Raw genomic sequence first — 23,298 nt, forward strand, 5'->3', positions numbered from 1 at the left:
GTTTTCGATTTTTTTTTTCCACTCTCTTTCCTATTTCCTGTACTTCTGCCCGTGTTTATAGTGGACTTACAGCACAGAGGTCAGTGTGAATTAAATGTAAAATTCTCTCCCATATCTAGCGGGGGCACGGCGAACAGCGTTACAAATTGTGTATGCACCTGAATCGCCCGTTCCTGCGAGCCTGCAGCTTGCCTGTGAAAGATTGCACTGAGATTACAATCTTTCCCCCCCCATGTCCTCTGATTTTAACCATATCTAGTCCTTTACCCAATCTCGTCTAAGCTTTGGAAAATGTCAGACCACCACACTACTTTGAGGTGCAGCTTGAATGTGCTGCCTTTCATTCTCGTAACACAGAAGCCGTTGAGAATCACCTTGCTTATGCGCCGTGCAGGCGAGCGCTATATTTGCAATCATGGTGAAGAATTGACAAATATTTGCGAAGGGACAGCTCCTTGTCATGAGGGCCGTGTAGGACATTAGAACGTTCCATCACCATCTCAGCCAGGGGCCACAGCTAGCAGACGTGCCAGCCACGAATGCTAATGAGCTGCTGTTAAGAGGAGAGCTGCGTTGTTTGGGCCCTAAGAGCCTGTAGGGACTAAGCCGTTTTAAAACCATTTATTCTTACAACCCAACGCCTGTACTGCAAAGTGATTGTCAGGTTTAACTGGTATAAGAGGCACACACTGCTGTTTCTACTCCACTATGAACAACAACACTTTAGTTCATATTTCAGGAAAATTAGACAACCTTTTCTGTTATTACTTGGAGTAACTTTGAGGGGCATGTTGTGTGATGCTTATATATATATATATATTTCAATCATGAGAGGCCAGTTGGTAGGATTTAACAAGCTTTATTTAGCAATCGGCATGCATGGCAAATACTTTGGTGCATATGACTCCATTGGCCAGTGGCGCTCCTCTTGAGGCAAGAGTAGGGCATCTGCATAGGCTAGGATAGGGGATAGCCCCCCCCCCCCCCCCCCCCCCCCCCATGGGGGATCCTACAGGAGTCAAGACTCGTTGGTGGCGGACTGGGGAGGTGGGTGGGGCAAAACGACGCTTCAGAGGACAGCTTCAGGGGAGATGGACTGCCGTGAAGCTAGCTGCAACTATGATCGGCCAGAGAGAGAGAGAGGTGACGTAGAACCCTTGCTATATATATGAGAATGAACTGACGTCATATCTGACGTCATTGCAGACGTCATACTTGGACTTTGACTGACCACAACATAGCTGACGTCATACTAGAACTTGACTGATGTCACGGGGTGATCAGGTTATGCATGTGTGGCCTTCTGCTTGAAAGTTGGTCTGGAGACCTCACATCAGATGCAGGGAAATCACTCCTGATCATAAAAGCCATCCTCTGATAAACCGACCACCGCCACACTCTCTCTACTGCTACGCGCGCCTGTTGAAGCTCGGGGGTCCTCTCTCCTCTCCTCTCCCCGCGGAGACGGGGGGGCTTCAGGGGAGTGAGTGCATGTGAGGCAAAGCGACTGTATTCACCTTATGCAGCCCCGCCCACTTGACCCGTTGTTGGCGTGACTTCCTGTTCCAAACGCCGGCTGTTTTACCTGCTCAAACTAGTCTGACTCACCTGCTCAAACCTAGTTTGACTCACATTATGAGTCAGACTAGGTTTATGAGTCACAGGAAGTGTAAATACAATCGGAAACCTCCGATTGTATTTACACTTCCTGTTAGTCTCTCAAGCCAGACGGTCTCTTCTGCATAAGGTGAATAGGGACGGGATCAAGGTGTCGCTGCGACTGACCGACCCTCGGCTGTATTTGACATATTGAACGGAGCTCAAGTTTGTTGTTTACTTCTGTAATGTCAAGGATTCCAACAGATTTGATCAGATGATTTGCGTGAGATCATGACATCACGATCACACGACAAATCCGTCTTGCCACGCTCCGATCTCTTGCTTTGAACCCGAACCACCAGTGGTCCGCACCAATCAGCGTCCTATGAGGCAGCTGCGGGGCGGGCTTTGGTGTGACGCCGGCGAGAGTGAGTCTGTGGTAGACATGATAGACGGATGGTTTATCCAATCACCTGCGAGATTTTCTTCTTTTAAAGTGCCTGCCCTTTGAAACCGTTTCCCGAGCGACTCGTTCCTAGATGGTTATGTGAAAACAAACCATCTGGCAGCATCAGGTTTACACTGTGACTGTCTCACTGAAAATAATATTCACATACATAACACATAACTTATTTTTTCAGAATAGATTTCCGTGTAACAGTCCATATGTCTGGCATAATTCACGCTTTAGGCTACCGGTATGATTACATTATGAATTTATTTTTCACTGCGAGAAAATGTCGCCTATTTGAAGAAGTGTGTGAGAAGTGTCAATTGCTTGAGTCTCACAGACAATGCGAGAGTTGTTGGCACACCTGTCAAGTTGTATCATCGCTTTTGCGCCACGTCGCACAGCTGTTCAATTATATCGGCGCATGTAAACACCAGATCGTATCTCCATCAAAAGCGATTGATTTCAATCAGATTGAGGGAAAAGTGTGCATGTGAACGCAGCTAGCGTTGACTTAAAATGACATTAGATTCAGGCGGATATGTTGGTCTCTGGTGATTGGTTAGGGATACTCGAACCCCCCTCCCCCACGGAAATCGGTTAGTGGGACGCAATGTCAGACTGAAGAAGGAAGGAAACGGAGTGTAAAGAGTTGACAATTCTGTCTGATAACAGGCGATCATTTTCCTTCATTCGTCTTACAAGGGACACTCAGGCACTGCAGGACCGCATCGCTTCCTGCTTGGCTCAATATGGTTTTCTATCTCATATCAGGGATCAAAAATGGTGCTGTGAGCAAATTGGGAATGGGGGGCGGAGGGGAGAGACTTTTTTTTTAAGAAATGAAATTGTAATACGCTTCCACAGACATGTAACAGATTGCATCGTCCCTTTCTCTTGTCTCTTAGCCGAGTGTGGTAATTGTTGCTCGCCACCCTTTTATGGTGATTTTATCCTGTCTCATTCGTCTTAGGTCTTTCAAGGGTGCGGTCAACCGAAGCCTTCGGGGATGGGCCGGTCTGCGCGCGGCATCTCCGACGTGTTCAACGCTCGCTTTCGGCCCTACACCCCCGAAGAGAGGCCCACCACCGCAGCTGGAACCAGCCTGGAAAGACTGGTGAGTTAGAGGGGAGAGCGTGACCTCTTGTCTCGACTGTGATGTTTTATTTGATTATTTATTTTTCTTGATTTCATTTTTCCTTTTGTCCCGCTCCTCTCCTTCCTCTGTGAACTGCCAGGGCTGTTCTAGAATATTAAACTTGACTGTATTGAAATATTAGTGCAATATAAACAAATGCTTTTTTTTTTAGCTTTTTTTTTAGATATTTTATTAAGGCACGTGAGGGTTGTAATTCACAAAATACATACAAATAATACATTACATTACAATATAAACAAATGTTAAGTTTCATCTCTATGTTAGGTTTTGTGTGGACCCCAGGAAGAGTACAGTATGTTGCATCATGAACAGCTAATGGGCAAAATAAGAGGGGAGACCAACACTCAATACCAGAAATAATAAATCGCTGGAAAATAATATTCAACAAATAAAAACAAAAACCATTGCCTAGTGATCTATTTTGGTTTGCTCATTCTTAATGTGAAATAGCAAAAATACTGTCATAGTGAGATGTCACACTTTATTTCCAATATTGTCTAAGGGTGCATGCCCACTATAAGGGAACAATCGTCGTCTCCCATTGACTTTGTATTGGACGCGACCAAATCGCCGGAAAAGCATGCTGGGATTCCTGGCGTCACGGACATCACGACTGATACTTTTTGACCAATTTGGTAACAAATAGTGTTATTTTTGTCTCATCAGTCGTGAGATGACTCACTATGGGACCAGATCCTCCTGGGCCCTAGAGACAGAAGCACAATTTTTTTTCCAACACCAAATCTCCCTGTTGCTAGCCAGCTTTCACTGTTCACCGTGGTTTTAGCGACTATGCCGAGCGTTCGTTAATGACAGAGCCTAACACCTCTCTCGGCGTTAGAGAAAACGATCCCTCGACGAAAGAAGCCTCTATTCGTCACTCGACTTCAGCCTCGAGTCACCTGCCATCTGTTATCGAGCCACATTATATAGGGATATTTATATAGGGATATATTAGGGATGTCTAGGGCCCAGGAGAATCTGCTCCCCTAGTGAGTCATCTCACCCTTATTATATATGTTATATTCATAACCGTAAGTTTCTCTCCTAATTGTATGAGTTCAACTGATTTTCAGAACTTTTTGGTTTCTTGAGATTTTTTTTTAGGACTCTTACTGGCGGTGGGGACAGCTCAATTGCACGCTGAGCTTAAAGCACGGACTTAGCAGAGCTCAAAGCCCAAAGGCCCGAGACAGCAGCGGGCCAAAAAGACTCAAGGATAAAAAATGGTAAATCCATATTCCTGTAGCTCAGATAGACCCTAAGCTCCCTTGTGAAGTAGCCCCGACACATCTGTCTTCCAGAACCGCCCTGCTGTGTGGTGTGGCTTCTGCTGATACACACTCGGAGCCAGAGGTGCCAGAGACATCAAAAGAAACGGTTACCTGGACATTTTATTATTTAGATTATAGTCCTAATATTGCTGCAGGGAAAGCGCTGAAACTATCTGAACAAAATGCATGCCAAAATGCCCACTGTCCTAAAAGGGAAAAGCAGGGCGAGATTCATGTTTGGAAAGGTTGAAATGGAGGTTATTTAGATCATTGATGATCCAGAATACATAAATAAGTATGTCTTTACTTGTACTTTACAAAAACCATCACCACCATTTTTTTTTAGAATGGTGAAAAATTCCTATTGTAGGCTAATTCTATGTTAATTTAGGCTATAAGATTTTTTATTTATTTATTTTACCTTTATTTAACCAGATAAGACCCATCGAGACACAAGATCTCTTTTACAAGGGTGACCTGGCCAAGAGGCAGCAACATCATCAGCAGCAAATACATACAATTACAAGTAAAAACAAACGAGACAAACATAAGTACAGACTAAGAATACGATCTACTCAAACAGGAGAACAATAAAAACAAATTAAAATCTAAAAAGTGCCAAAACATCGGTGCGGAAAGTACTAAAAGACACAACTGAAAGTAACAAACTATGCGTCATGGCAGGAGAAGATGTACTTTACCACCCCCTGCTCTTAAAACACATTGTATAGGAGACTGTCTATATCAAACTCTAGTTCGAGAGAGAGAGAGAGAGAGTGAGAGATCGTCTACCTCAAAGAAAAATCTACTTTCACCTTTTTGCCAGTTACAAATTATAGGCTGCAATGATGAGTCTATAGGTGGTCATGATTTTTTTTAAATACATACAGTACAGTTCATGATTATTTTATAATATGCACTGGACATTATTGACATTATGGACGCTTCAAATGTACCTGTCAAAAGGAGTGGATCAGCTCCATAGCCTGACTGCCCTCTCGCCAATGACAAGTAGGCTACTTTACTTTAGGGTCAGATAAGTTGCATTCTTGTAGACGTAGCTTTTTCAAAACAATGTCAAGGTTGTTGGCAAACGCCTCCAAATCTTAAAAATACATCTTACAATATTTATGAAGTACACAGTGATACACAGGTTGTGTGAAACACGACCCAGATACGTGAAAAGGTTATTCTTAGCACTTTACATTAGACTAGGAAAAAGCAAAGTAAACCCTAATAAGCCTAATAAGAGAAACTTCAAGAAAAGGACATAATGGATAATACAAAAGTGCTCTGATGATCGTTATCACATTTATTTAGCAAAGACAAATGAGAGAAAATCCACACAGGCTATAACATCTGTAATAATCCATTCATAAATATTCTTAGATGAAGTTTTTCTAAAGACGGAACAATTCTCACTGGAATAGTGAGTTGGGTTGCTCAGAATAACAAGTATCTTGAGAACAAATTTAATCATATCTCACTCTCTTACTTGTGCATTTCCTTTTGCATGGGTATGGTGCAGCTTTAGCAACAGTACAGAAGAAATATATTTTTTTTTTTGCTCACTTTGTTCAATTGAGTTGTATCAGTCACCAGGATTGCATGAATTGACTGCTAGACTTTCCCCAGGATTTGCCACTTCAGAATATCTCTCAGACCTAACAGTACGCTGCTTGCGTTATGTATGCGGGTCTTGATCCTGAGTAGATTTGAAACAGATTTTACCACTGAAGGATTTCTAATAAAAATGTTTGAGCTGCGGGACGATTGAATATTTCAGCAGCACCATTTATCATTTAACTTTTTGCTTCGCTAACTAATAGACATTCTTTAGCTCTCTCTCTCTCTCTCTCTCTCTCTCTGTCTATTTCTCCAATGTCCAATTAAATCTCTTTCCTCTTTATTTCTCTGCTGCTCCCAGAGGGTTGTCTGGAGGACTATGCAAGCCAGCGTAAGCCTTCCATTCCTCCTCTTACCTCCACCAACTCATGTGTCTTGTGCCTTGTTTTCATCAACCTGCCCATACCTTTAATCTTGACATTACTCAAAGTAGACATTGATTACTTGTGTATTATACCTGTTTCTTTACTTCAGCTGAATTATTTGTTTTTGCTACATTCATTCATATTATTTTCTCTTCATGGCTTTTATTCTGGTGACACTATCGCTATTCAGGCACTCAATAGTTCAAGCCAGAGTCGTGTATATAGAAGAGTCGTGACATCTCCGTTCACTCCAATGGAACTTTTTACTCTCAAGAGTTCCAGGAAGTAAGGTCCTGGATTAATCAGCACTGTCGAGTTGCAGCACAATGGACAGTTTGTGTTGTACTTTGAAAGGGTTATTATTATTTATTTTTTTCAAATTGTACATTATCAGCTTTATTTTAGCATTCAGAAGTAGTGCGAGACCCCTTCCTGGCTGTTCATTGGCTAATGAGTCATGCATTTTGGTCCTCCGCTGACGCCACTCTCTAAATTGCTCTGGTTCAAGCTATTCCTATTGTTGAACACACAGTAACATTTAAAGGTGTATAGCCTCTCTCCAGATTTGGTTGTGTTGGATTTGCCCCAAAGCCTGATCTCTGTTATGAAGGGAATACTTCAGGGGTATAATCTGCATTATTTTTCATAAACTTCGGCAGTGCCGTCTTCATCCAGCTGATGGATGCAGACAGTATATTTTGGATCCAGCAGAAGTAACTCATTCTTGACATATTGAGGGGTGAGAACCAGAAGGGCGTAAGTTACATTTGACCTCCTCCTGACTATTTATTAAATTAAATCTTTAATATGAAAACTTCATAAACATGTGGATGAATATAATGAACAATATTTTTGACATTCATTGAACCAAATATGTTTTATCTTTTTTTTTTTTTTGAACAAAGTCCCAAATAGTTGTGTGTTCGGTGTTCGGTCTTTTGGTTTTTGATGAATAACTCTGGATTGATTTAGAATTCACATGTGGCCTTAACTCATCAAGATCTTTCATTTGACACTAAAAATTGAGCGCGCTTTCCTTTCTAGCGTCACTCGCTGCCTCTCATTTGTACCCAAAATGTCACTTACGCCCCTCTGGTTCTCGCCCATCGCCATGATTTATTTACCAAATTTAACAAACTCTTCACATAATCACCACTCCTGTTTTGTCTGCTTGTTTGTCCTCGATCTCACTTCAGAACAGCCAGACAAAGAACAGGCATTCGCTGTTCAACTTTAAGGCTGTTTTCAACATTTTTAGACATCCCTCCAAAAGAACACTGGCCCGGGACTCCATCCAAAATGCAAATGCCGGCTGGAAGGTGCAGCAGCATATATTGTCTGTGGCAGAATTATGACTTTGGCACACTGAGTTCCTTCTTTCATATTATGTAGTACAGTGTAAATGAAAAGCTCATTTCCAATCAATTGATGTCCGCGCCAAGATTCATTAGTGAGCTTTACAAGGCAAAGACATAACTCACTGTTTCTTGGCCACACTGGCGTTTGCGTTCCTCTCCCCTCGCCACTTTGCTGCCATGGTCTCAGCATGAGTTTCAGGATGTAGTCAGAGTCTGTGTTGATTCAACATCAGTTTAAAGGCCAACAGTCAGCACAGAGACTCTTTCAGGTTCAAGTCTCAAAGTCTCGCCTCCCACTCCAGTTAGTACTTTCACAACAGATGCACAAACACTAAGTTGACCTCACTTCAATCATGAGAGACGAGCGGGTAAAATTTGACAAGCAAGCTTTACTCACAAACAGCATGGCAACTAATATTTTGGCGTAATGACTCCGTGGTAAGATGACCCTCTTCTTGTGGCGAGAGAGGAGGGCAGACTGCTCAGTCTAGGATAGAGAATCCCCCGTTCTTCAGGAGTCAAGACATTGGTGGTGTACTGGGGGAGGTGGGTGGGTGCGAAACACAGCTCCAGAGAAGACGATCAGCCCGGGTACAGCCAGCCACTGAGGTGAACGGTCAGGGAGAGGATGATGACGCGCTGACCATGGCTATATATACTGCCACGTCATAGGCTCAGCAGCGTCGTCATAACAGACGTCATATTGACGGGGGCTGATTGGCTATTGAGGATGGGGTGATGAGTCACGAGACACACGTCATAACGGACGTCACACTTGACTTATGTTGAGAGCTGATTGCTATTGTGATATGAGGTAACGTGACTGGTCTCCATCTTGAAACTCGGGTCGAGACCAACATAAAGCCGAATACATTTTGGCTACCAACTCCTTTTTGCTCTGTTCAGAGTTGCACATCATGGGTCTCCATGGATCCAGCCTTTTAATGTATGATCTGCGCTCATTATATTGTGCTCATATTATCTTTAAAAACGCCTTCTTTATCACAGGACTTGTTTGTGTTTATCTGCATCTGAGATCAGAACTAGAGAAGGCAAATGCGCCAAATACAGTATCCTGTGCTATGTGATGGAACCCACTGCAAAAGCATTGAAAGCTGAAAGCACTGGTCTCCCTAGGCGAGTTTAACCTGATCATCATGAAGAAGCTGTGGCAGACTCGATAATGAGCTGTGCTCACTTTGTGTTGGTCCATTAGTCTGCTGGGTTGATATCGGAATAATGCCTTTTTGAGGACGTATAAAAATATTTACTCCATTCTCTTTAATGTAACTTTATATTCTGTCTTGGACTCTGCTGCATGTTTGTCTGCAGGACACACTATTATGTTTCTGTTTTCTGCTTTTTGGAAAAGCAGATTCTTCCTTGATTTAAATGGACTACCTAAATCTCTACTCCACACCCCATACTACTACCGCATGTCATTACGTTATATGTAAATAACCAAGATATCTGCTATGCAGCCATACTATTAACATCAAACTGATATCAGCCTCAACTCCGCTCAGAGCTTCTCCTAACTGGATAGCTGACTGAGAGAGCACTAATGTATGCCTGACACTCTAATTTACACTTTCAACCTTATGCAAATACGACACACAGTGAATTGGCAGTCTGGATGAATAACATGACATAATTCATCAGTATTAATTAACGAAAGATGTTTTTGTTGCAACACCTGCAGCCACCTCAGCTACAGTATCACATCAGCTCAAATAAACCAGGCACACATGTTTGAGTGAAGTAGCAGCCTCCAGCCTAGGATGAAATTAGCCATGTGGACACTGTGATTTATTCAAATGTGACAACTATGATGGCTCCTTATCCCATGGTGAAACAACCGCAAGTAGGAAAAATATACTAATTTAAAAAGAAATTTCAGCTAAGTGCTAAGCACATTTTTTAACATTGAATTTCTACAGCAGAGGTTCTCAAATGCTTTTCAGCCAAGGACCCCTTACAAGATAGAAAATATACCGGGTTGTGATTTTGGGCTAAGCTTAATTGTTTCCACGGTAACGTGCTTGACTTTTAAATTGATAGGTTTGTTAGATTAGAATGTAATCAATGAACCATTTTAGATTTCAAGCATAACATATTTTCATTGCAAAAAAAAAAAATATATATATATATATATATATATATATATATATATATATATATATATATATATATATATATATAGACTGTATATATACTGTATATGTATATATATATATATATTGTATATATACTGTATATATATATATATATATATATATATATATTGTTTTTTGTTGTTGTTTTCCCCTGAAAACTTTTCGCGGACCCCCTGGCAAAGTGCTACGGACCCCCATTTGAGAACCACTGTTCTACAGTACTCACCGTGATTTTACAAGTCAAAAATGTTAGATAACGGAACATAAAAACATTCATGTTTCATTCCCCTTTCTGTCTGCTCTATTCTTCTTCTTCTTCTGAACGGCACAGCTGATGCCTTTGATGTCTTCCTGTTGCTGTGAAGACTAATTGCAAATGTAACCCGGCTGTCTCTGTGATGATCACTGTCACCGAATGACTACCAAGCTCCATTCTAAGACATTTGTCATCAGGCCTTACAGCAACCAGCAGCCATCAAGAGAAAGCTTCCCTTGAAATCAGTGAAAGCTGCTCCACTGCCTGTGTTACATCATTTTGTATTGTCATTTGTCCAAAAATCTCAGTTTCGTTCTCATATAGTACATTGAAAATTAATGACGCATAAAGTTGATATTGGTTGTTTTCTGACTCAGTGTGGCAATCCACATAATAGGCTTGATGTTAAACTTTCTTTTTATCTTTCTTTCTTTCTTTCTTTCGGGAGTTTTGTCAGAGCAAAATCGTTAGTGTTAATTTAACTCTGACAGTGCAAATTGAACACTGTTTATATATAAGTCTGCGCCCAGAGTCAAGTTAACACGTTTAGATTGCGTTGAACAGCTGCCACAGAGTCATAATCGGCTCTATGAGTGAACAAACAACTTAAAATAACTCACTGGGAAAGAAAATCAACACTTATCAGCGCTTGGAAATTTGCTGTGCACATAGTGGAAAAATACCAAAGCTATGTACTTCAGTCTTCAGCATATTGATGAATATGGTCCAGAATAGATGCTTTTCCCCTCTGCTCCTCTTTCAAACCGACATGCTCTTTTGCTTATTAAAATTCAGTAAAAACGTACTGAAAACGTATTGATAAAACTGTACGCTGCAGGGCAAGTAGAGCAGGCTGGGTGGGCTGTGATGGGTGGGCTCCCTCCTGAGGGTCTGTGGACTGCCTTTAGATGGGAACCGCCTCTAGCACTTAACCCCGAAAACCATTCATAGCCGACAAAAATACTCATCAGGAAGATGGGAAACAACATCTGGTCGGATCTGTGATGCATGAGTCTTGGTGGGAGGCTTGACCCCCTGCGGTGCCTCTTTGCTCTGTGGGCGCACTGGGGTGTCTCATTTTGCTTCTGGGCCATTTTGGTTGTGGGCTCTACTCCCCTATTTATAATAACAACTTTCTACCTCGCTGCCATAAGATCAAACCCACACTCTCATAGCTTGCAGTTAATAGTATCACCCAAACCAAAATAACCCCTAGAACCTGTTTATGTCGTTTCAATCATGGGAGACCAGACGGTAATATTTGCAAGCTTTATTCACAAATGGCACGGCGACTAGTTTTGGCGTAATGACTCCGTGGGTAAGATGACCCTCTTCTTGTGGTGAGAGAGGGCGGCATCTGCTCAGACTAGGATAGAGAATTGCCCAATCCACATGCATACTGTACTGACCCGAAACACCTTACGTCGGGGTCTTAATTGGCCTCGGCTGGGTCTACTGGGCGAGGGTGTATGATGTTGACAGACCCGAAACACCCCACGACCCCAGTTAACATCACTGATGACGCGCCCCAGCGCATGCTGTAGTATGTATTTTAAAACATACTGTATGTTGATACTGTATGTTCTCTGTGTTAGCCCTGTGTACTGTCAACATGCATTTGTTGTTTCCTCTTTGTGATGTATTTTTTGAAGCGTGATGGGCGGGGCCAGACTGCCAGTGAGGCTCCTGAACCAACCATAGATACAGTACATGGCTATTTCACCTGAGTGTAGGTCACAGGAGTTTATTTTGGGGGGGGGGGGGGGGGGGGGGGTATAGGCTGTTGCCTATATTGCCTACTATGGTATGCCAACTCCCAAAAAACCAAAGCAAACATATGCGTATAATATTCATCCATCCATTTCCTAGCCACCTTTCCAGGTCAGGGTCATGTTGGCAACAGAGCAGATGAACCGCTAAACCGAGATCTTTGCTTTGTGGCTCAGCTCTCTTTTCACCACTGTGACCCCATGCAGTGCTGCACTATGGCAGCCGATGGACCGTCTCACAATCCTGTTTACCCGCATCGTAAATAAGACCCTGAACTCCACTTGGGCCTTCTGCCCCCCCTCACCTGGAGGGGGCAGGCCACCTTTTTCTGGAAGACAACCATGGCCTGAGACTTTGAGGTGCTAATCCTCATTCCAACTGCATCAAACTCATCATCACCACCATCATCATCATCGCCGTCGTCGTCGTTGGAGTGCTCACTTTGAACGTGCTTACCTTCAGGCTATAGTGAGTAAGATTCGCGAAAACACATTTTAAATGATATTCTTGGATGAGGTGTGCGTGTCATGCTGCTACTGTTGTATAGGTTGACTAATTGCGTCGGTGAGCTAACGAGCTGCCTGCCTGAGCTAACGAGCTGCCTGCCTGCCACCTCAGCTTTGAGTGTTTGCACTATAGCTAAAGTGCTGGGCGGGCTGACGCAAGCGTGAAAGAGGCACTCTCCCTCAACCATCCTCTTAAGTGGCGTTTCTCTTTTAAGGTGGCCTGTCATTGTCAGTGTTACTGAGCTGCAGGGAAAGTGGTCGCATCGCATACCACCTTAAAGCATGACTGCCAATAAAATTGTGGGGAAGTTTTGCTTCCATCCGTCCTTGTTAGCAACAAGATATATCTTAGTAAGTTACTCACAGCTTCAGATGAAATGTGGTGGATGCATTATAGCCCTTGGCCCAAAGGATCAGTAGTTCATTTGATTTTGGTAATTATCTCGATCTGGGATTTCTTCCATTAAGCAATTGTTGTTTTTAAGCACTGGACCTATTATGCTGTGTTTATGGTACTGATGGGAAAATCAGACATCCGGGACAAACAGCATTGCTTTTCAAAGTGGTATTTTCAAGTAGCCTGCTAAAGCAGCCGGTCACGTCTCACGTGAACTCACATTTCATTTGGTTTGGTTTGGTTGTCTGGCCTCAAGCCCTGGGAGGACTTTAAGCACAAACTGCAAAGTGGAAGAACCAATCGGCATCTACGCTCAGTGCACCTGTGATTGACAGCGCAATTTGGCCAATCAGGAACGCCACTAGCACTGCACTAACAAAACAATAATGGCCGCCTCCTTGCCAGTCCGTCTCGAGGAGTAATATCAGCATTTGTCTAGTTTAAACAGACATAAAGTGCAGTTATTGCAGAAATAGACTCAATAACAAGTATCGCCGCAACAGTGGAGTTTCTCTGCGGAAAATGGGTTTTGTCATTCTCCCGAGTGGATTTGGGTTTGACTGGATCCAACGCTGATTGGCTGAAGGAGTTGTCTGTCAAGGCAAGTACACCCGCCCAACCTCCGCCCACTGCTAAAACACTGGGTGAAGGCTTCAGGCCAGACGGGAACGAAGAACGAAATGAAATGTGAGTTCATGTGACCGGCTGGTTGACCAGGCTAATTTTCAAGTGCTCTGGGTGAATCAAACCCTGAAGACAACTGATACACCAAGAGATATGCCCATTTTTAGGCAGATAACTTTAGAGCAGGATATTGTCAGTTACTACTTACAGTACAGTTAGTACTACTGAAATATATATTACTGTACGACAGGACATTTTCCACAAGAGTTAATTCTTTGAAGGTCAAAAAGCTTTTGAAAAAAATCAAAGGGAAAGCATTGAACCTCAATAACACCCCGTTTACACCTGCATTTTAAATGTGAGCCGTATCTGGAGAAGTGATCTGGATAAGGAGAAATGCATGCTAATGCAAGGTGTAAATGCAGCGTGATCAAGATGTGATCAGATCTGCCTGACCACATCTGGAGGTAGTCTGGCTCACATGGTGTCCAGATCTCTTTCACCCCATTTACACTGGTTTTTAAATGCAACCATTATCCAGATCAATTATCTGGATAATTTACACCTCAGAAACCAGGTGTAAACGGGGTCTAAGAGCTGGGCTCTGTGTGCTCATCAGTGCGCTGGTTCCTCTGTGAGGATGTATTGTACGCACAGTAGGGTGAGCATGTGTACTATATTACTGTTCCTCTAAGCCACTTCAGTAACCGCTTACAATGTTTATATTCTTCATTCTCAATTTGGTCTTTTATTTTTTCAATGATAAGCAATAATTCAATACTGATGGAACAGTTCCGCGAGAAATGACTCTCCATCAACTTGTACAAACATTACTAAGCAAAGGTTATAATTTTTCAATTACGCAATCGCTGGCAGGGAAAACGTTTTGGACGTCCTGAAAGGAGACGGCTTAACGATCAATTTGATGGATTTCTAAATATTCGTAACCTCTGCGATGTTTATTTTCGGTGTGCTGCTGCTGAACACTGTGGAGGACGAGGATGCACTTGGAGAAAGTAAATGGCCCATTAGCAGCGGCTAGACCTTTCTTCACGCTTCGTTTCACTTAGTTTTAGCACAGAAGCCAGGCCAGGAGAGAGATCTGGCAACCGCCATTTCTCAGGAATAAAGGAAGTAAATAAACACCTTTTCATTTCTTCCATCAATTGTAACATGGTTTAACCACCTGGCCTGGCCTTATGTGCACTTTGACTTTGACTTGCGTTTGTTATTGTAGCCACAAAGTAGTGAGGTTTGTGGAGCAAAGTTGTAAATGTAAATGTAATGGAAGGAAACACCAATCAGATCCCGAATGGAAATAGGAATCACTATTCCCACTAGAAGGCTCCTCGCAGCCACCCAGACTAATTATTCACTGAAAAGCGCTCTATCCAAAATGATTGCGGCGGTTACACAACTGCCAATTACGGCGGGCGGTAACCGAGCTAAATGGGCTTAAAACCATGAGCCATGCCATCAGATGGATCAAGTTGCAGCCCCTAATGAAATTCTGTGTGTACCGCAGATCTGTCCTCCTCATCGTTTCCTAGAAATGCCACCATTTTTTGTGCAGATCAGTGGGTAGAAAAAAAAAAAACCCCACGAGTGTTAATATAAGCTACTTGTTCTGGCATGCTAATTCTCAACCTATTGGGCATGCTTGAGCTAATGTTTTAGCAGCAGCAGCAGCAGCAGCAACCACAAAGCATGAAGGTGTTTGGGCTTTCATAAAGGTTTTGTTACAATGTGCTGACAAAGGTGGGAAAAAAAAGTGTTGTATTCGTTCTGGCGTCAGGAACTTTGTTGCAGATTTTATTTTATACAGCAGCACACTAGTGACTTAATCATATATACAGTGTATATATATTATTATCAGCTGTTGGATATAACAGAACACTTAAGACAGGTCATGCATTGTGCCAGTTTGTTAGAGCAGTGGTTCTCAAATGGGGGTCCGGGGACCCCCGAGGGGTCCGTGGCACTTTGCCAGGGTCGTCCGCGAAAAGTTTTCGGGAAAATCAAACGAAAACCTGTATTTTTTTGCAAAAGCTTCATAGTTCAACGAAAAATATTGTATGCTTTAAATCTAAAATGGTTCATGGATTACATTCTAATCTAACAAACCTATCAATTTAAAAGTCGAGCACGTTACCGTGGAAAGCTTAGCCCAAAATCACAAATCAGAATGAGGGGGGTCCCCCGGTATATTTTCTATCTTATAAGTAAGGGATCCTTGGCTGAAAAACATTTGAGAACCTCTGTGTTAGAGAACACTTTAGTAGCCTATGCCACCAAATCGAGTCATTTCATTTCATTGCTCTTTTTATGTCCAGCTTGTAACTTGGCTGTGGGACAAAACTTTGACTCAATAAATAAAGAATCATAAATGTGACTTAATGGTGCCTCTCATGGCACTCAACCCTTACATCAGATCATAGACCATAAACAACAAAGCACCAGTAATAAGACATCAGTGCAATCAACAGTACAGACATGCAATATGCAACAGAGCATATAAAACCATCAAATAGTATACAATAATATGCAACACAGCATAGCTCAGCAACAAGTAAAAAAAATCAATTAGTATAAAATAATATGCAATTAAAGTGAGTTTGTTTAAAAAGAGGGGTTTTAAGAGAAGTTCTGAACTGTGTAATGGAGTCCAGTGTGTGGATCTATATGGACCGCTGAGTGTTTAAAGGCCAGAGCAGCACCATACTTACCATTCCATCCATGTCCTCTCCCACCAGCAAATCACTGCTTTTCATTCCTGGCAGCCCAACACAGTGCTTCTTCTGGACTTTATCTCCCCCTCTTTAACTCTATGCTCTGCTCTTTCTTATGCCAAGTGCCAACTACACACGACTGTCCAGAAATACAAGCAAAAAGCTCTAAATTAACTTGTTTTCTGTGCTTTCTTGTTTGTGCACACACTAAACAATGTGGCACAGATGGCTGGACACGCATTAAAACCTTCTTCCCTTTTTCTGTGGTTTTGAGAGATCCTGATATCTCTCGCAAAAACAAACGCACGAAACACGACTTTGCTTTTCAGCTGATTGAGCACAAATGGAGCTTGAGAACGAAGAGCAAATCACAGCGCTTAGTGTGTGTGTGTGTGTGTGTGTGTGTGTGTGTGTGTGTGTGTGTGTATGCACTGTGCAACGACTTGTGCTTAGTTTTTCTCTGTCCTACAGAGAGATGGAGTTAAATGATAAAGTCATGTTGATGTTCTGTCGTTTTGACCTGGTTTCCTCGCGAGCCCTCGCTGGCCGCTCGCTCACTTGTCTTTACATATCTCACACTACAATAGAGAGGCAAAGTGCAACGTCACTTCCTGCTTCAGCACTGTACCAGAGATTTTCATCCGCCATTTATTTTCCCCATAGACATTTCGTAAAATGCTTTTAAAAATAGTTTTACTTGTTCAAACCAAACGGTTCAGCTATATTTAGAAACAGGAGAGATCACATAACATTTCACTCAGCCCAAAACGTTAAAAGAAATGCAGGTTTCGATGTTGTTTTGTTCAGAGTTTGGTCAGAGTGAAATGTTCTATGTTCTCCTCCGATTCTAAATATAGCTGAACCATTTGGCTTGACCAAGTAAAACTAATTTTATAAGCATTTTACGAAATGTCTATGGGAAAAGAAATTGCGGAAGAAAATCTCTGGTACAGTGCTGAAGCAGGAAGTGACGTTCACTTTGGCCTCTCTATTGCGCAGACAAAATCAAACATGTTTATCTCCGGATCTGGATGTCAGCTCAAAGATGGCGTCAGGCCGCCTCTCTGATGCGCCCAAATTCAACGGGTTTCGGTGACAGTGAGGGCAGCGTGCCCCCGGTCGTCTCCATGAAGACAAATCTCAAATAGTTGAAAAAGCAGTAGTAGCGAAAGTAAAAAGTAAAAGCGAAATCAGGCCAAAGTTGTGTAGTGTGCACTTGACTTTGATGCGTGACACCCTCCCCCCGTCTTTGCCATATCCTTTAGTGTGTGTGCATCACTATTGGCGAGACAAGGAACTACAAGGAAGAAAATTGTTTCATGAAGCGGTACAGAGATCTGAGATCTTTTTGACAGTCAAGGTCAAGCTATACTTTATGATCCCAGCAGGGAAATTCCATTCATCAAAGTGCAATAAAGTAACCCTTACCTGTTAGATCCAACTACACCCCGCTAAAAGCACCCCCCCCCAAACACACACACACACACACACACACACACACACACACACACACACACACACACACACACACACACACACACACACACACACACACACACACACACACACACACACAAGTAACCCTTACCTGTTAGATCCAACTACACCCCGCTAAAAGCACCCCCCCCAAACACACACACACACACACACACACACACACACATACACGCACACACACACAAGTAACCCTTACCTGTTAGATCCAACTACACCCCGCTAAAAGCACCCCCCCCAAACACACACACACACACACACACACACACACACACACACACACACACACACACACACACACGCACACACAAGTAACCCTTACCTGTTAGATCCAACTACACCCCGCTAAAAGCACCCCCCCCAAACACACACACACACACACACACACACACACACACAGAGCTTTCCCTCCACCATCTTCTCCAAAAATATTGCAAAGACGTCTACAAAAAAAAGGTTTGCACACTCCCTATTTTCTTTTCCTCGCTCTGCACATGACAGCAGGACATTATATCAATTTATGACATACGGACTAATTGGGTCATTCGGCAACCTATTTGCAGTGGGAACAAAAGACCCGTGGGATTGTTTTGTCTTCATCTGTATGAGTCTGCTCCTGAACGCACCCCTCTGTGTGAGTCTGCTCCTGAACGCACCCCTCTCTCTGTATGAGTCTGCTCCTGAACGCACCGCTGAGTTGATTTGTTGTTGGGGTTTTTCCTGAAGAGGGTGAGTGGGGTCATTAACGATGCGCTGTGCCTCGTCCACAATGAGATTTGTAGACAGCTGAGTGGCTCAAATCAGATCACGTACGACGACTCTGCTCGCAGTCTGATCACAATCTGAAGCTTTCATTGGTTGTGTGTACACGTTTTTGAAAAAAAAAACATTTGCTGTTGCATGCTCTTAAAGGAACACTCTGCCCATTTTCAACCAGCTTTGTATCATTAGAACATCAGTAGTATATCAGAAAACTGTAAACTGTTTTGAAGTCTGTCATTTAATTTGACAGTTATTGAGTGTTAAAGTGTGGACCAGTGACATCACTGGTCCACACTAACTCAAATTAATAACTCATTAACTCAAATCAACTCTCAATAACTGTCAAACTAGATGAATGACAGAATGTTTGACAGTTATTGAGAGTTGATTTGAGTTAATGAGTTATTAATTTGAGTTAGTGTGGACCAGTGATGTCACTGGTCCACACTTTAACACTCAATAACTGTCAAATTAAATGACAGACTTCAAAACAGTTTACAGTTTTCTGATATACTACTGATGTTCTAATGATACAAAGCTGGTTGAAAATGGGCAGAGTGTTCCTTTAAGCTTTTATAGTGCATATCCCTAGAGGGTCAACCTATCATCAATCTCTAATCATCTCTCTCAACTCCCTCAACTTACTCACCATTGGCTGTGGTGAGGACTCTCAGATTTCTTTCCTTTCTAAAAAATAATCATAATTTTCTTAATTATTTGCCAAATAAATCTGTTTCCTCCCCAAAACCACGACAAAGCTGCTGTTGTTGAGCTGTGACAGCATCGCTCGAGATTAATTCGTGTACAATAATGTGAACAGAATGCAGCCCTGGGGTTCCATGTGCTTGTGGATCTTGAGGAGGAAATAACTGAATTAAATCTGACCTGCTGACTGCGTTCAACGAGGAAAGCATTTATCCGTAAAATGAGCTTGGGATTTACTCCAAGATCCACCAGTTTACCGAGGCAGCAGGTGAGGCTGGATAGTGTTGAACGCACTGCTGAAATCCATGAACACAGTTTTGAGAAGGTTGCTCTTTACCAAGGTGTCCATCGATGGTGTTAACCCTGAGCAGGCAAGTCGGCAAGCTAGTATGGATCGAGAAGATCGGCAACACTGAGATTAAATGCTTGAGGATTCCCCCCCCCCCCCCCCCCCACAAAATACTAAATAGCTCCAGAAGTTAGGATGCGACTGGGTGCAGCAGGTCATTCAGTTCTGGAGATCTGTCATTCTTGGGCAAGTGTTACCATATGGTTGGAACGGTGCCAGTGCCTCGTGAACACTGAAACAAGTTTTGAAAAGGAGCCAATTTAGCCAATTGAATCCTATCTGCACCGTGGTTTAGTCTTTGCGTTCCAGGCGGTCGCGTAGAGCGGAGGAGGTCGTCGCTGCGGTACCCCGCATTTCACGTCCATTCCACGAAACCCCTCTCCTCTACCGTAGTCGAGATCAGTATGCTGTGAGGAGACGCATCACATCGTGGTCCAAGTTTCCTGGACCAGGCGGGAGCCCCCAGAGGAGCGGGGCGCTGTCAATCTCCTCGTAACACTGGTTGAGCTGGGCATCATTCCAGGTGGGGCAGGTGGCACGCTGATGATAGGATGGTTCATTGAAGCAGCCGTGGTTGACATCGCCCAGAATACGCTTGACAGATTCAGGTGCCTGTCCTTCAGCTTGTCACCGGCTCATAGATATCACTCGCTTCGACTTTGGGCAGGGAAAAGGGGGACAATATATATACGACAGTCTAACTTGGCTTATTTCCCCGGGGACATACAGGACAGGACGTACAGGTCTTAAGTGAGAAAAGTTCAATGTCTTTAGTGCCAATGTGTTGCCTTAGTATGACGTGTGCTGGACTGCAGTCTTTTTCATTTAGGAATAGACACACCAGAGATGGGGACTTGAGACTCGTCCTCAAAGACTTGAGACTTGACTTGGACTTGAAGGTTTGGGACTTGTGAACAATCTTTATTTTTCTTTATTTTTTATTTTTATTTTTTTGGTGCGTTAACATGAAGGAAATGTCGACTAATGTCATATCTAATCATTGCTGCTACTGTATTCTAATAGATAAAGGAGTGAGGATAATACAGTTTATGATTTGAATTCTTTAGTTTTAGCTATGCAGTGTTCTAAGCAGACCGGATGGCATGCAGCAGATGATAGAACGCTCATCCATAAGAGACTTGAGACTTGACTTGGACTTGGCCCTCAAAGACTTGAGACTTGACTTGGACTTGCCCCTCAAAGACTTGAGACTTCACTTGGACTTGTGACCAAAGACTTGAGACTTGACTTGGACTTGCAAAAAATGACTCTGATAGAGAAACTTCTCTTCCTTTGCTCCTGCCTGAATTTGAGTTGCGGTCCCACTCACAAGGGTGAAGCCCTCCAGGTCCACCGCTGTGTCAGGATCTGCTCGTGTCAGGATCCGCTCGTGTCAGGATCCGCTCGTGTCAGGATCTGCTCGTGTCAGGATCCGCTCGTGTCAGGATCTGCTCGTGTCAGGATCTGCTCGTGTCAGGATCTGCTCGTGTCAGGATCTGCTCATGTCAGCCAAGTTTCAGGAAGCCAAACCAAGCGGCTCTGACACTAGTCAGCCAGATACTGAGTCGCTGACACGCCCACAGCTCATCAGTTTTGGTACAAATGCTGTGTGTGTGTGTGTGTGTGTGTGTGTGTGTGTGTGTGTGTGTGTGTGTGTGTGTGTGCGTGGCTGCTGACATCACAGAGGGAAATGGTTGCAGATAAGTTTGTCTCTTTAAAGCAATATTCCACTTGGTTTTAACATGCTTCAAACTGGGGCCAGACTCTTTCCTTGTAACGCAGGTATCATAGCTGTTTAGCTCAGGGCAGAGGGACAGAGGGTAATAAGCTCGGTAGGTTACATAATGATGATGTACACACACAATACAGGATTCTGCATGCACTGCATTAAACAACTAATCGCTAAACTTTGTCATCTAACAGTGAGTAAAATATTCCCATTATAATGATCAATACAATCTGATGATTGATTATTGTAGGTTTTTTGTGCACGTTTTTTACCCTCACGCAAATCTTGCTTTAACGTTAGAGGGGGTGGTCCATTCATGACAGATCCAGTATGTCGATGTGGTTATCAGGGAAGCATCTCATATCATACATATTTCATTGATTTGAGGCCCACAACAGCTCAAGAAACCACACCACTCTATACCCATGGCTGCTGGCACTGGTTAAACACCACATTATCATCAGCTTCCTTGTACATGAAATCTACCCTGAGGCAAATTTGGGCCCAAATAGACGTCTTTCTCTTCAACCAAAGCCCGTTAGCTGCTCTGTTCTGCTGCTCCAGAACTTGTCTTAAGGACCTGAGGTAAGCAAAGACCACAAACCCTGACCAAATGACCCCCCTGAGCAGCCTGTCAGTACAGTCAAACCTGATCACATGACCCCCTGAGCAGCCTGTCAGTACAGTCAAACCTGATCACATGACCCCCTGAGCAGCCTGTCAGTACAGTCAAACCCTGACCACATGACCCCCTGAGCAGCCTGTCAGTACAGTCAAACCTGATCACATGACCCCCTGAGCAGCCTGTCAGTACAGTAAAACCTGATCACATGACCCCCTGAGCAGCCTGTCAGTACAGTCAAACCTGATCACATGACCCCCTGAGCAGCCTGTCAGTACAGTAAAACCTGATCACATGACCCCCTGAGCAGCCTGTCAGTACAGTAAAACCTGATCACATGACCCCCTGAGCAGCCTGTCAGTCCAGTCAAAACTGATCACATGACCCCCCTGAGCAGCCTGTCAGTACAGTCAAACCTGACCACCTGACCCCCTGAGCAGCCTGTCAGTACAGTCAAACCTGATCACATGACCCCCCGAGCAGCCTGTCAGTACAGTAAGAGTGACGCGAGAAAGCCGCACTGCCCATCCTCCACCACATGCCTCACTGCTCATCAGCTGAGTCCACTATGCTCCCATGGTGCATTGGGGTTAGCACGTTATTTGAGCCTAAAGCTACAGAAGGTGTTTACCTTGCTTAAACGCAGCGGAGCATTGTGAGCTAACCTCATTAAAGTGGGGAGGGTGCAAAAAATATACTATTCATCCAGGGCAATCTTATTCATTGCATTATGCAAGGCTCTGTGTGTGTGTGTGTGCGTGTGTGTGTGTGTGTGTGCGTGTGCGTGTGTGCGCGCGTGCGTGCGTGCGCGTGTGTGTATGTGTGTTAAGCTGGGCCAATTGCTGTGAGCATAACAAGTAACTGAAGATTTGTGCTGCCTCCTCATGGGGCTTTTTAATTCTTCTTAGACACGCTTTATATACCGTAGTTTAAATCCCCCCGTGTGGAGAGGCACACTATTTGTTGGTTGAATCCATGACACCAAAAGGAGGGTGTATATTCTTGTTGGTTGAAACCATGACACCAATAGGAGGGGTATATATTCCCTCCCGTTGGTGTCCTGTGACCTGGAAACCTGGAGGGCTTTTCAGTGGTCGTGCCAGTTGCTACCAACAGGCCTACTGATTGTACTAGAATAGCGCCAGAGTCGATTCAGTCTTGCTTTTACTGATTTATTCAGGGGAATACTGTAGGAGATGTTCAGGGATTTCAGACCGTGTCGCTGTCAGGATCTGGTGGTACTCGTGGCCATTTAAGCTACTGGAGAATAAATCAGTGTCTTTGATTTGGACTATTTTCTTGTTGCTGTCTAACCCTCTGAATTCAAGCTAAACTGTTGCTATCACCACTGTAGTCTCAACGCCAGA

General features: G+C 43.4%; 1 protein-coding gene across 1 annotated transcript in view; it reads left to right on the forward strand.

The window, feature by feature from the left end:
- The window catches only part of LOC310799552 (glypican-6-like), a gene marked incomplete at both ends in the record, with an annotated part of 177,397 nt that overhangs the window by 132,306 nt on the left and 21,793 nt on the right, over positions 1-23,298 (forward strand). The window contains 2 exons of the mRNA XM_083662148.1: positions 3,024-3,167; positions 6,411-6,440. Coding sequence (XP_083518274.1) covers positions 3,024-3,167; positions 6,411-6,440 — 174 coding nt within the window. The remainder of the gene's footprint in view (positions 1-3,023; positions 3,168-6,410; positions 6,441-23,298) is intronic.

This window comes from Poromitra crassiceps, assembly GCF_964638095.1.
Source record: "Poromitra crassiceps genome assembly, chromosome: 28".
Taxonomy (NCBI): domain Eukaryota; kingdom Metazoa; phylum Chordata; class Actinopteri; order Beryciformes; family Melamphaidae; genus Poromitra; species Poromitra crassiceps.